Genomic DNA, 13,200 nt, shown 5'->3' with positions numbered 1-13,200 from the left:
TTGGAAATGATAATTCAGCTAATCAAATTTCTTTCTCCTAGAAGAAATTATTTTCCCAACTATTTGTTTTTTTTTAAGAGTGATAGCAGCCATGTTATGAATGTTTGCTGGGTGCCAAGAACTGTTCTAAGTACTTTACAAGAATCATTTCAGGTGGTTCTTCAGTAGCACCAATGTTGTAAAGGAACCTTCTAGAACAGAATTCATATTTTAAACAGCTTTCTGTCTGACTTCCTTTTTCATAGGAACCATATGAAGAGTGGGTCTATGTTTATTGTGCCTTCCTGAAGCTGTCCCATCTTTAGATAAAGTGCCGTCAGGATGTCCTCTGGGAGCATCTTACAGGCTCACTGCCCAGACCTGCACACCTTTTCACCAGTTCCCATGGAGACCTACTTTGAGAGATGATGCATGTTACCAAAGAGCTTCTATTTAATGCTCCAAGCATGAAAGGGGAGACAGGTAGTCTCCCGATAAAGACGGTGCTGGGTTTTTGTATACAGTCTTCTCTGGAGGCATCATGACCTTCAAACACTGCACAAGAGTCTGAGACTGATCAGCTCAGCTCTTGCTGACATTGTCCCAGGAAGGTTTAATATTGTAAAGGGTTCCATTCATTTTCTACAGTGTTCCCTAGATATTCATTTTAAAGGTAGCCAAAATGGGGTTATCCACAGTTAGAGGAGTCTGGGGTGGCATCAAGCAATAAGGCCCACATAAAAGCTCCTTGTTGGGCTTGGCTGCTGCCTTCCCCTTCAGCGACCTGGGATGGAAACCACTGCATTTCATTTTCTTCAATGTTTTTAAATTAAAACTTAAATCATTTCTCCCTCCCTTTCCTTCCTTCAACAATCCACATGTTCCCCACAAATACATGACCTCTTTTTCATTGTTGGTATATGTATGTGTGTATGCATAAATACATAAACACAACTTGTTCAGTCCATTTAGTGTAACTTGTGTATTTGTGATTTCAGGGATGACCATTTGGGTGTTTCTTAATTGCCTGTACTTCTTTGTTTATGGGTGGGACCCTATGAGGTTCCCCTTTCATGTTAGCAAACAGCCAACAATCAGTGCATTGGGATCATCTGGTTTTGCCTCTCCTTTTAAATGCAATACACCCTGGGTGAAGGAGTCCTAGATTGTTCATGATTAGCTTCATACCTAAGGGTCCTGGGGAATCTTCAGATGACAGGAAAGGCTGCCTGAGAAATCTGGAAACTGGAGCTTGCAAGTCCTTACTCTGATGCCTATTTATCCCATCCCACTAGATCTGAGGGCCAGTGCAGTGCCCATCACGTGGGAAACTATCAAGAGGGGGGATTTCTCTTTACAGCCCAGGCTGTCCTGCTACTTACTATATAGCCCAGACTGGCCTTAAAGACTAGGATTCTCCTGCTTCTGTCTTCTGAAGTACTAGGATTAAAAGCACAAACCCCCATGCCCTGCTAAGTAAGGTGTTTTCCTCTAAGCTTTGTTTGTTTTTTAAATATCAGAGATTACAAGGCCCTAAAAATATAGTCACTGGCATAGTTTTGTGTAACCATAGGGCTTGTACAGGACCCCAGCAGATAGCAAACCATGTTGAGCCTTTCTATCAAAAATCACTTGGATTCTTTCTGACTTACATAGCTGTAGCCTGCTCTCCTTCCCTTGTTTCCTAGGGACACTTTTCAGGCACTTTAGGAGGCAAGAGTGTGTCATCACAAGGTCAAGGCTGGCATGCCACAACTCTTGGAAAAGTTGAAAACTCATTGCCTTACCTCAATGGCCTCTTGCTTGGGGCCAAGCCTAATGCAAGCATTGTATCTCCTGTTGGAACAGTGTGTTCTTCTGCCATGTCTCTAGCCAGCTTGCAAGCTGTTGCCCATGGAGCTAAAATGATATTTCCTTGGCAAGAGAACAAAAACAATTCCTTCTGAGGTGTTCTGACAACTTGCTCCTGAGGCACCTCTCATATCCATCCTAAGGTTCTAGACCCCTTCACTTCCCTGCAGAGGAACTGTCCCCACGAAGAGTGGAGTTTTCTGTTGCCATAGCTTAAAGCACAGCCTTTTCTCCTAGACCAGTCCTGCCCTAGCAACAGCCTCCTTAAACACTGCCCTTGAACTCTATACAACACAGCTAAATGTTTGCACTGGACATTAGTGTGTTTAGAGCTTGGGCATCCAAATAGGCAATTATTTTTTTTGCTATTTGCTAGCGGCGCTGCCTGCCTGGTGACTTTGGCAGATGGAGAAAAAGAGCTAATCCGTTGGTTACAAGCAGAAGGGTTATTGATGAAATGTCACCATCTGTTGGTGTCATTAAAATGATATGAGTCATAAAGAGTTGCTTTTGTCTTTTCTCAAAAAAAAAAAAAAAGAGTAGCTTGGAGTTTAGAGAGAAGTTGCCAAATTGTGGGTGGTGGTAGGAGACAGAATGGAGAGGGGAAGCTACCCAGGCAGAAAGAGGAACTTGGTGAATTCGTCTGATTGGTCTTCAGGGAAGCCAGTCGGTCCTATGATGGGTTAAACCCCCTATTTGGTATGAAATGCCCTGCTCATAAAGACTGGTATAGTACATCAACTCTTGGTGCTGATTTCTTGGATACCTACCAGGTGTGGAAGGGAAAGTCATTCATTTGGTTACATGAGGAAGACCTCATTGGAAGGAAATATGATATGCCCCAGCCTCCTTAGTCTTCACTGCACCATAATGCATAGATTATCATTCTTGTATTCGGTTGACACCCTAGGTGTGTGAGCTCATAGGGGATGGTTTTCTCTGTGGGTCACCTGTCCTCCAAGGATGACATGACTAGGATCAGGGACAGAACCCCTGGGAAAGAGTAAAGACAACGGTGTATAGAATGGCTTTTGTGTCACTTTAGCAAAGGAGTTGGAGTAGGGTGATATGTGTACTTGATGAGGGTTTGGGTAACCAAAATACACCGCCAACTGCTTTACCTAATCCCCATAATTCTCTTGCATTTGTACTTTGAGAATTCTTACCCACTGCCACATTATTTCTGGTCTTTTCCAATATGGTTTTCAAATCCCTTGAGTTTTCATTGGTTTTTGGTTTTGTTTTGTTCTGTATCATGGTCCTGGAGAAGGCTGAAGGGTGAATAATTTCATAAACCATTACAGACTTTTCGTCCATCCCTATTGAGTTCCAGTAAAGAAACTAAAAAGCAGTAGCTTTGCTGTGAACCTGTACACACCTAGCTGTGACCTCTAGTTCAGTATTTCCTCCCTTAAGATGTGTGGCCCAAACCTTTCCCACCTGACACACCTTAGAGATACAGTCATTGAAGAGTTGCTGCTGCTACTTAGAAAGTGCATGCTGCAGGCCTGCAAGGAGCTCTCCGTGGTATCTAAAGGAAACCTCACTGCAAAGGTGCCTGTTGATGTTTTTAGATTTGGTGCTCTGCCCTGCTGCTGCTGCTGCTGCTTTGTTTCTAAGCAAGCATGATGGGGAGTGATGAGTGGTGTCAGCAGTGCTATGGCAGTAACTCTGTGTCCCATCTCATGAACCAGTGCTCATTCTGCTGGGCAGATCCTCATCTGCCTCTGGGGCTTGAGAGCTGCTGACTGTAGCAGAGGCCACCAAAACGCAGGCAGTGGGTTGCCAGATGAGAGACTTGGCGCTTGTACCCTGCCTCTGGGATGCCAGGCATGGTGGATGCCATACTAGCCTTTGACCCTGCTCCTCTGAGTCCTGAGGTGTGTGTTTGCATAGTGTGCCTTTCGTGACAAGTGAAATGGTTTAGAATTCACCCAGTTGATTAAGCAAGTTAGGAAGCCATACAAACATTTCAGAGTTTAATCTTGAGTGAGTAGAGCTAGGACATCCCCCGGATTATCACTAAACTGTTTCTGTAGTGAGTTTTGTATGCCTGGTGAATTGCAGTTGCAGGGAAGAAGGGGGAGGAGGAAGAGGGGAGTTTTAATTTCTTCCCTGTGTTCCTCCTCCCAGGGAGTCAAGGAGTCCAAATCACATAACACAGCCCTAGGCAAAAGGAGATGAAGTCATAGGTCAATATGTCAGCAGATATTGTTCATGAAGGGTGATTTTTTTAAAGTATAAGGTGAAGTATATCAAAGTACATTATGTGCATGTATGGAAATATAATGAAATTCATTACTTTGTACAGTTGGATAAGAAGCACAATTGAATCAAAAAAAATTGCCATGAGTAGTAACTACAATCAATGTTAAATAATCAGTTGATAAACATGAGAAGCCATAAGATACCCAAAGAATGAAAAGAAAGCTCTCTCTGGTGGGGTGGTGAACTATTTGTTTCTGAGCCTTGGGCTGTGACATATGGGGTGCTTCCAGAAAAAGAATGGTGTGAAAGCAGCTGGGGTGGCTTGGGAAAACCCTAGTGAGGCCCAGGACGTCCTCACTTACTCTGCAGTCTTGCTGTCTGTGGCCTCCATCACTCCCCAAGTGCCTGCCTGTTTACAGCTGTCCTCTCCTTCTGCAGCCAGCCACGGAGACTGCTGAGGAAGAGGATGACCAGCCCCTCAGCCTGTCCTGGCCATCCAATGCCCGCAAGCAGGTCACATTCCTGATTGTTCTTCCCATCGTGTTCCCTCTCTGGATCACCTTACCTGATGTTCGCAAACCTGTGAGTGAACCTCTGCTGAAACAGATTCCTTGTTTAAAAAAAAAAAAAAAATGATAGCCACTGTAGTCTATTTCCAGTTGTGTTAAAGGGTGAGGTGACACATGTGTGTCTCTTCTCATACATTCCTGAAACCAATCACAACGATTGTTCAGTGACTAGCAAATGTGAACCACGCCAGAAGTTAGGGGTGTAAAACAAACACCATTTTGTTCTGCTAACAGATCCTGTGGTGTAGTAATATATTATTTATGATTTATTAAAGCTTTCCTGAGGATTCAGAATGCAAAATTAGCCACAAGTCATAGAAGTCAGACACACAGGAGCAAAGTCTCAGTATCAGGCATTTGTTCTCCAGCTACACTAAGGATAGGAAGACATTCAGTCTCAGGATTCTCCAGCCACACAGCGGATCAGCCTATTCAGCCTGAGGTAGTAGAGCTAGTTGGCCTGCTACTTTGCTTTTCTGTTCTTCAGCTTGAAATTTGAACCACAACATCAGTATCTGGGTCTTTTACTTTTTGTGTTCCATTGTGGGATGGGAATTGAAGTGGGGTGCACAGGGTATGGTTTATCTCTACTCCACCAAGCCTGGAACTCCAGCTGGGAAGCCTCGAATGGTTAGGGGTGACTTCCAACTGAAAACTGCATTTATCTTCTTTGCTAAAGTTTTTGTCACCTGGGCAGAGATGGATTGAAGGCAAATTGTCTGTAAGAGTACCCAAACATGACCCATCTCAGCACTTTGGTTCCTCACAGCATGATGGCCCCAGGATAGCCCAATGCCCTACATAAGAGGTCAGACCTCCAAAAATGAGCATTCTAATAGCAGAAGGCAGAGTTGCATAGTCTTTGGTTCCCTTGTCTCTGAAGCTATGTACTGACAATTCAATTATACTCTACTAGCCAAAACACCTGCTGTAATTAAAAGAACATAGTGGCAGCTGGGTGGTGGTGGCACATGCCTTTAATCCCAGTGCTTGGAAGGTAGAGGAAGATGGATCTCTGAGTTTGAGGCTAGCCTGGTCTATAGAGTAAGTTCCAGGACAGCCAGAGATATATAGAGAGAGGTCAGACCCTGTCATTTAAAAAGGGAGGGGGTAGTTTGTCTAGAGGCAAGAGAAATAATTCAGTTGCTCTTGCAGAGGACCTGAGTCCAGTTCTCAGCAAACACATTAAGTGGCTCACAACCACTTGTAACTCCAGCTCCAGAGATGCCCTCTTCTTGATTCTGAGGGCATCTGCACTCAGGTGCATACAAACTCAAGTATAGACACATACACACAACTTTTAAAATATGAAACCTTAAAAAGAAAAAGTTGACCTAAAATATACCATATGGAATCTCTTGATGAGAAAAATGTCCAAGAACTTAAAACCATCATACTGATTTTCTCTTAAGGAGTCAAGATCTCTCAAAGTCCAAGCAGGAAAGCAATTTCCTTTTGGAGGTATTTTAAAAATAATTTAAAGAAATGCAAATGCCTACATATCTTATATCTTTCTGCAATTTTATTGTCATCACTATAACCAATATTATTATTTAATATCATCAGATATCAAGGGCTGTGAACTCATTACCATCCTACAGTCAGCAAAAGGCAATCTATGTGTAGATTAATCACAGGAGCATACACTTCAGGGCTAGTGAACCAGATTCTTGAACCATTCATTTTTGCCCTAGAGGTAGAAAAGATAGCGAGGCAAAAAGGGTACCAACACACTCTACAGAAGCACGTACCTATCATACGTCAGATTCTGCACTAATATTTTTCAACAAACTACACTGTGAGATCTCAGGAAACATTTATGGTAGCATATACATGTATTATTGGTGTAAGAAAAAGAGACACGAGTTAGTCAACTAAATCCTATCTAGTCACCTTCCAGAAAAATGGAGCTGAGATTCGGACCCAGGTCTCTGCCACCAACAATATGGCTTCTTCCCCCTTTGATTTCTTGATACCAGAAGGTTGAAATCTGAAAACAAAAAATCTGAAATAAAATTCTGTGGTCACATTCAAGACAAGTTTGCAGAAATCTTCAAGGTCCTCCTGGAGACCCTACTTTCCTTATTTGGAGGGGGAATGGGTAAAAAAAAAAAACCTATCCCACTAGTCTGCACTGTAAATAACCCAGCCTGGTAGAGAGCCATGTCTTAGCCATGCAGTAGACACTAGGAAAGACCCATGGAAGGACTCTTTACAGTACAGCTTCATTCATAACAGATGCACACAGCAGATGTGGTTCTGTCCTAACTGCCCTGGAACTCATTCTATAGACCTGGCTAACTTTAAACTCAGAGATCCACCTGCCTCTGCCTCCTCGGTGCTGAGATTAAAGGTGTGCACCACCACCACCCGGCAGCAATATTTAAGTTTCTTAATCCAAGTTACAACTTCAGAGCATCTATCTGCCCTTCAAGAAGGACTGGCTTCCTGGAAGCCATAGCAAAGCAGCCCATGTGTTTGACTCCGCCCACTTTCATGGCTCACACTGCGCTGATAGTTCTGCAATGTGTTCATTATCCATTCTGATGGTTTATACTGATGGTCAGCTTGGCAGAATCTAAAATAACCAGACACTGGCCTCTGGGCATATTTGTGAGAGATTCTAGGTTAATTGAAGAGGAAAGACCTGCCCTTAAATGTGAGTGGTACCAACCCATGGGCTGGGGTTGACAGACTGAATAAAAAGGAGAAGAGCGGCTGAACACCCCACCCAGTTCTTTCTGCTTCCTGACTGGGAATGGGACCAGCTGTCTGGTACTACTACTGTACACTCCCACTGTGAGCCAAAAGAGCCCTTCCTTCCCTAAGTTGCTTTTGTCTTCTTTTGTTACAACCACAAGAAAAGTAACCAATATGTCAATCATCCCCCTCATTCTATGTTGTTTGGCTCAGTGTTTTCTTTTACCCCAAAAGGGAACCTCAGAAAACTAAATATAGTTTTCTAACTCCCTACAGAAGGAATGTGATATAATCCAGAGTGACAGGACGGAGTGACTAATGGGAGCTAATTGTTGCTTTGCCCCATGCCCTTGGGCAGAACTTCGTGGGCTGGGCTGCTCTTCACTTCTAGTAGGCAGGAGGCAAAGAGGAAACGCTCATGTTCCAACAGCCTTCTCCTTTCCCCTCTCATTCCATCTATATCCTGGCTGGTCTGTCCCCTTCCATTCGCCCTCTCTGAAAACACCTTCACAGACATATCCAGCAGTGTGCCCACAAATCCTCTGGGTGATTCTAAGTCCACCCGAATTCACAATGAGTATTAACTACCACACCTCACACCTAGATCATGACAAGTCTGACTGATGAGAAAACGGAGCTGCGTGTGGCACTCTTCTGGGTGACAACATTGACCCACTCTTCACCCCGCAGCCTACCCATGAGGGCCAGGCCCTGCCACCTGGGCCAGCAAGCTTTCTTTCTCTATTAGTCACTTTTCTTATTGCTGTGACAAGATACCTGAATGGAAGCAGTTTGAGGGAAGAAAGATTGATTTTGGATCATGGTTTTAAAAGGATAGATTCCATCAGAACGGGGAAGGCATGAAGCAGCTGGTCATGTGACATCCTAAGTCAGAGCAGATCAAGGTGAATACTAATACCCCACTCATTTTCTTCTGTCACTCAGTTTGGGGCCCCAGCCCATGGGATTCTGTCACCCACATTCAGGACGAGTCTCCCTTCCTCAGTTACACCTCTTTGGAAGTGCCCTCACACACAAACCCAGAGGTATCTCTCCTGTGTGATTCCAAATCCAGTCAAAACAATGAATATTAGCTCTCACTTTCCTTGCTCCCCAAGCACCAGTCATAATATGAAATAGATTATTTTCTATCTTTCTCTGGTTTTTCTGTGTGCTATTCCAAGCAATAAGACTACCAAGGGAATATTTGACTGTCTTTAGATTTCTTCAGCAAATATTCAGCACTAAGGACCACATAGGAAAGCCCTTAAAGGGTTTGATAACACAAAATGCATAGTCTCTAAGTTTAATAACTAAACCAAGGCATATTTGCTGTGCTGACTAGTTTATGTCAACCTGATACAAGCTAAAGTCATCTGAAAGGAAAGAGGCTTGGTTCAGAAAATGCTTTCCTAAGATGGTGCTGTAGGCAAGCCTGAAGGGCATTTTCTTAATAAGCGATTGATGGGGAAAGGTCCAGTCCATTGTGGGTGGTACCATCCCTGGGCTGGTGGACCTGAGTTCTATAAGAAAGCAGGCTGAGCAAGCCATAAGGAATAAGCCAATAAATAGCACCCCTCCATGGCCTCTGCATCAGCTCCTGCCTCTGGGTTCTGGCCCTGTTTGAGTTCCTGTCCTGACTTCTTTAGATGATGAACAATGATGGAAGTGTATACTAAATGAACCCTTTCCTCCCCAAGTTGCTTCTTGTCATGGTGTTTCATCACAGCAATAGAAACCCTAACCAAGACACTCACACATAACTGAAAGCATGATTTCACAGACGCAATTAAGGGAGACTTGAGCTGAAGGCTCCTGATTCCAGATCATTTTCATTCTACTACCCTGACTCTGGCAGTTTTCTCTCCCTGTCCTACCTAATAAGCTGAGCAACTTTGGGACATGTACTTCTCTGAGCTCCATTTTTGTCCATTGTTGATAAAGATTTCTAAGATCTCTAGATTCCTTACCAGCCATGGCATTCTGTGGTTGAGGAACGGCATAAATAAAGAGATCTTCCTCAATATGATACTGCAAATGGAAGGTGGCTGTATACCCCAGCTTGTCTATGACAGTCTCAGTTTACTCTGAGAGCATACTGGTTGGAAGATAAACTGTGTGGCCCTCCCTGCACATAAAAGAGACTAAATGAAATAAACCATGCCAGTAGATACAGGAGCCATTAAGATATTTCCTGGTCATATCTATTACAGGAGAGTTTTATTAGATTGTTTCTTATGTCAGTTTTCTTTTTGCTCTGTAACATACCATCTCAAACTCAGCTTAAGACAAGCTAACTTCAGCCCATGATTCTGAGGATTGACAGTTTGTGCTAGGCTCAGCTGGACAGTTCTCCTGGGAGCAGGTTGCCATAGGAGCATCTCAGCTGAAACAGTCTGTCTGTGTTCAACATGATCTCTAATATTTAAGGAGTCTGGTCTGAACTTAGTCATGGGATAGCAAAAGACCAGGATGAAAACTACAAAATGTTCTTGAGATCTAGTTTGGAATTTGTACTCCATCATGACCAGCGCATTCTATTGATTGCAACCAGTCAAAAGCCAGCCAATACCTAAGGGTGGAGAAATAGAGTTCACCTATTGCTGGAAGAGACAGACTAATGTACTGTTTTTAAGTCCTGTCTGCAAAGGCCACTGGAGGTACTATCAAGGGAGAGGGAAAAGAATAGGAAAATTAGCGAACAGACATTTGCTTCTCCTTAGGGCCCTGTCTGTGTCTCCTCAGTAGTTTCTAAAATTATAGAGATAAACATCCCAAACCTTACCAGTAATTATAAGGAATGCATGATTTTATAGTTCTAATTTCAGAATAAATATTACTCCCACTTGTTTTTATTCCTGCATCATTTCTATGCAAATTTTATGATGCTGTTTATTGGATCACACATACTTCCAGCTCAGATATTAAATAGGAGCTTCACACTTATAGTTTTCTTAAATTAGCAACTTTGTTTGAAAACAGAAAGAGATAAGGTGTAAATCTTAATGCAAAACATACCTTTGATGGAAACTGAAACTAAGAAACAGTAAGACACTCAATGTTATTTTCTCTCGTGGGATGTTCATGCAAAGGAGGAGTGTATCTCTTAAGATAGGAAAATATGATCCATTAGAACTGGCAAAGATCCTGAACACCCAGACAGTAGTTTGCAGTTTTGGTCATTTATGCATTCATCAGGTTTATATTGATTATCTAACAGGAGCTAAACATGATGTAGCGAGAATGAAGTGACTGAGACCCAGGGAGGTTTAGTGGTTTGTTCAACCACAGCTAGCTACTAAGAGGAAAGCCAAGCCTCCTCCATACCCAACATCCACAATCACTTTGCCTCCCCAGGTGTCAGCCTGGTCCTCTCTTAGGAACTGCAATGAGGACAACAATGCACAGTGACAACAGTGACTGCAGAGCACTTGTCATGCCTTGGGTGCTTTGCTAGACTTCCTGTGTACCTGACTCTTAGGACATTTAGGTTTGTATTGCCCCTCCCCTCTGTAGGGAATACGGTTTTTCCTCCCGCTGCCTAGTCTTGTTCCACCTCTGCGCCAGCGTCAAATAATACACAGAGATTCTGTATTTGATATAATTCTGTTGGCCTGTTATTAGTTTCTTATTGGCTAGCTCTGTCTTAATTATTAACCCATTTCTATGTATTTCCACGTGGTCTTACCGAGAGCAGAGGAATGGCAGTTCTGTTCTCTCCAGGCCCTCCATCTTGACTCCTCCTTCCTACTTCCTCTCCTAGTCCCTCCTATCTTCCTTTCCTATTGGCCAACAGTGCTTTATTATTAACCAGTATGAGAAACATATATACATAATGACATCTCCCATCACCCTTCCACTTCACAAATGAAGAAAACAAAACTTAAAGAGATTAAATAATTTTTGTAAGTGAAAATCATTGCTCACTCAGGAGCAGAGACTTCAAAACCCCCCATTATCTTAACCCAGCGGCCATACTTTGAGTCTTACTAAAGTTGTTATAGAAAACTCCTTAAAGTGTGTATACTTCAAGGGACATTAAGATAGCTCAGCAGGTAAAGGCAATTGCTACAAGACTTGTAGTCCAAATTTGATTCCCAGGACCCACATGGTGGAAGGAGATAACAGACTCCCACAAGTTGTTTTCAGGCCTTCATATGTATTGTATGTATGTATATATGTATGTATGTATGAACATGCACCTACCCATTTGTGTGTGCGCACACACACAATGAATGGATGAATGAACGGATAGATAAATGTGTAAGTGTAAAATACTTCAAGATAGGTTTAATTCTAAGTTTCTGGGATCTCAGCTACTCAGAAGACCAAGGCAGGACAATTATAAATTTGAAACCAGCCTGAGCTACATAGCAAGACTCCTATCCCTTCCACCAGACCATTGCACAAAGTAGATGCTCAATGACTATTAAATTTATAACAGCAAGGACATGGCCAATTTGCTCAGCCAGCTATTGTCCGGTGACATTTTCAAGCCAGTATCACGCTGCTCTACTAAAAGCTTCTAATGGGAACATTAGCTGTCAATTAGCTACCTAACCATTACATTAGAAACAAAATGGACAGCACATGGTCACAATTTGCTCATTTGCTAATTGGTATGAGGCCTATTCTACCAGATGTCAGGATGAGCCACCGTTACTGACCATAACCTGATGTGTTAGACCTTGACTTCCAGGGTTATTTTCGCTCCCCCAGTGAGATTGGTAACCTAATACCTGTACAGATGCTCCCAGGCAGTGGTGTCCAGAATGAAACCATGGAGTCCAAATGAGGAGAATGGTCTAGGCAGAAATGAGAGAAGTGCTTTTCTGGGTTTGTGAGGCTGGGCATGGTAAGGCAGTCTGAGAGAAAAACAATTAGCCAAACTGCTGGTGCATGAAGGATTGCAACTTCCAAAGCAAGAACAATATGGGAGGCTGGAGTGGCAGATGGTCATACAGCTGGAGCACTGGCCTCTGTTTCCTGAATGCTTTTTTTATTTTCTGACTTGGAGAATAGAGCCTGGCATGGTGATGGTGGTGCTCACTCTGCCTGTGGCCAGGTGTATTTTGACCAATTTGGTCCCTCTTTTCTTCAGAAAGTGTTGGTAAACTATACATGTTAGGCACACATGCTGTGTAGTCGGCAGACCTGAATTTCATCTCTAGTCGAAGAGCAGGATGGAGAGTAGTTACCCAGTCTTTACCTGCTCCCAGTCAATGATGAAGAGCTTGAAATTCACTAAGAATATTTGTTTTTAGTGTTTTTTGACTAAGCCTCTAATTCAACATTTGATTTTGATGTCTATTAGTTATTCATTGGTATCCTCAGAATCAAAGTATCGGATATTGAATTGGGCAGGTTTTCACTAATGGATTGATTTGCATTTGGCTCTCTCCATCCTTAGCCTCATCCCTTTGTCCATTTGGCTGGGAATGTTCTACAGTTCAGTGACATAAGGAAATCTTAATATTTCAGTTCTGACTGATGAGGTCTTCTCAATGAACAGACATGCAAGGGGGGATTTTAAAATATATCAAATGGAAAATAAACAGTAAGAATGTATTTAGTAAGCAAATGAACCTGGAAGTAGAACAGTCTTCCAAGACGACACTCCAGGACACAAGGTATGGATTTCTCACCATAAAGTAGATAACAGCTCTCGGTGCTTCTCATACCACTCTCAGAATCCTGGGCTAGCTGATGCTGGAGTCCGGAGTGGCCTTGTGTGGCAAGGCCTTTTGTTCCTATGACAGAGTATAAAACCCTGGGAGACTGAAACCTGCATCCCACTTAGAATACTGAAACAGTGACTCACAAGCAGAAGGAAAAAGTTGGGAAGTCCAGTCAGTTCAGTCTCTACCTTCCCAGCCTTCAAGTTCCCAGCCTT

The 13,200-nt window shown here is 42.9% G+C and overlaps 1 protein-coding gene across 4 annotated transcripts in view; it reads left to right on the top strand.

Annotated features, from left to right (window-relative positions):
- Slc24a2 (solute carrier family 24 member 2) overlaps positions 1–13,200 on the top strand; it is a 229,003-nt gene that overhangs the window by 204,089 nt on the left and 11,714 nt on the right. For all 4 annotated transcript variants that reach the window (XM_051188136.1, XM_051188134.1, XM_051188135.1 and 1 more), the window contains one exon: positions 4,477–4,620. In XM_051188136.1, the coding sequence (XP_051044093.1) occupies positions 4,477–4,620 (144 nt within the window). The remainder of the gene's footprint in view (positions 1–4,476; positions 4,621–13,200) is intronic.

The sequence above is a fragment of the Phodopus roborovskii genome, unplaced genomic scaffold (genome assembly GCF_943737965.1).
Source record: "Phodopus roborovskii unplaced genomic scaffold, PHOROB, whole genome shotgun sequence".
In the NCBI taxonomy this organism is placed as follows: Eukaryota; Metazoa; Chordata; class Mammalia; order Rodentia; family Cricetidae; genus Phodopus; species Phodopus roborovskii.
Note: the sequence above shows the minus strand (reverse complement) of the source record. Positions and strands in the feature narration are given on the sequence as shown.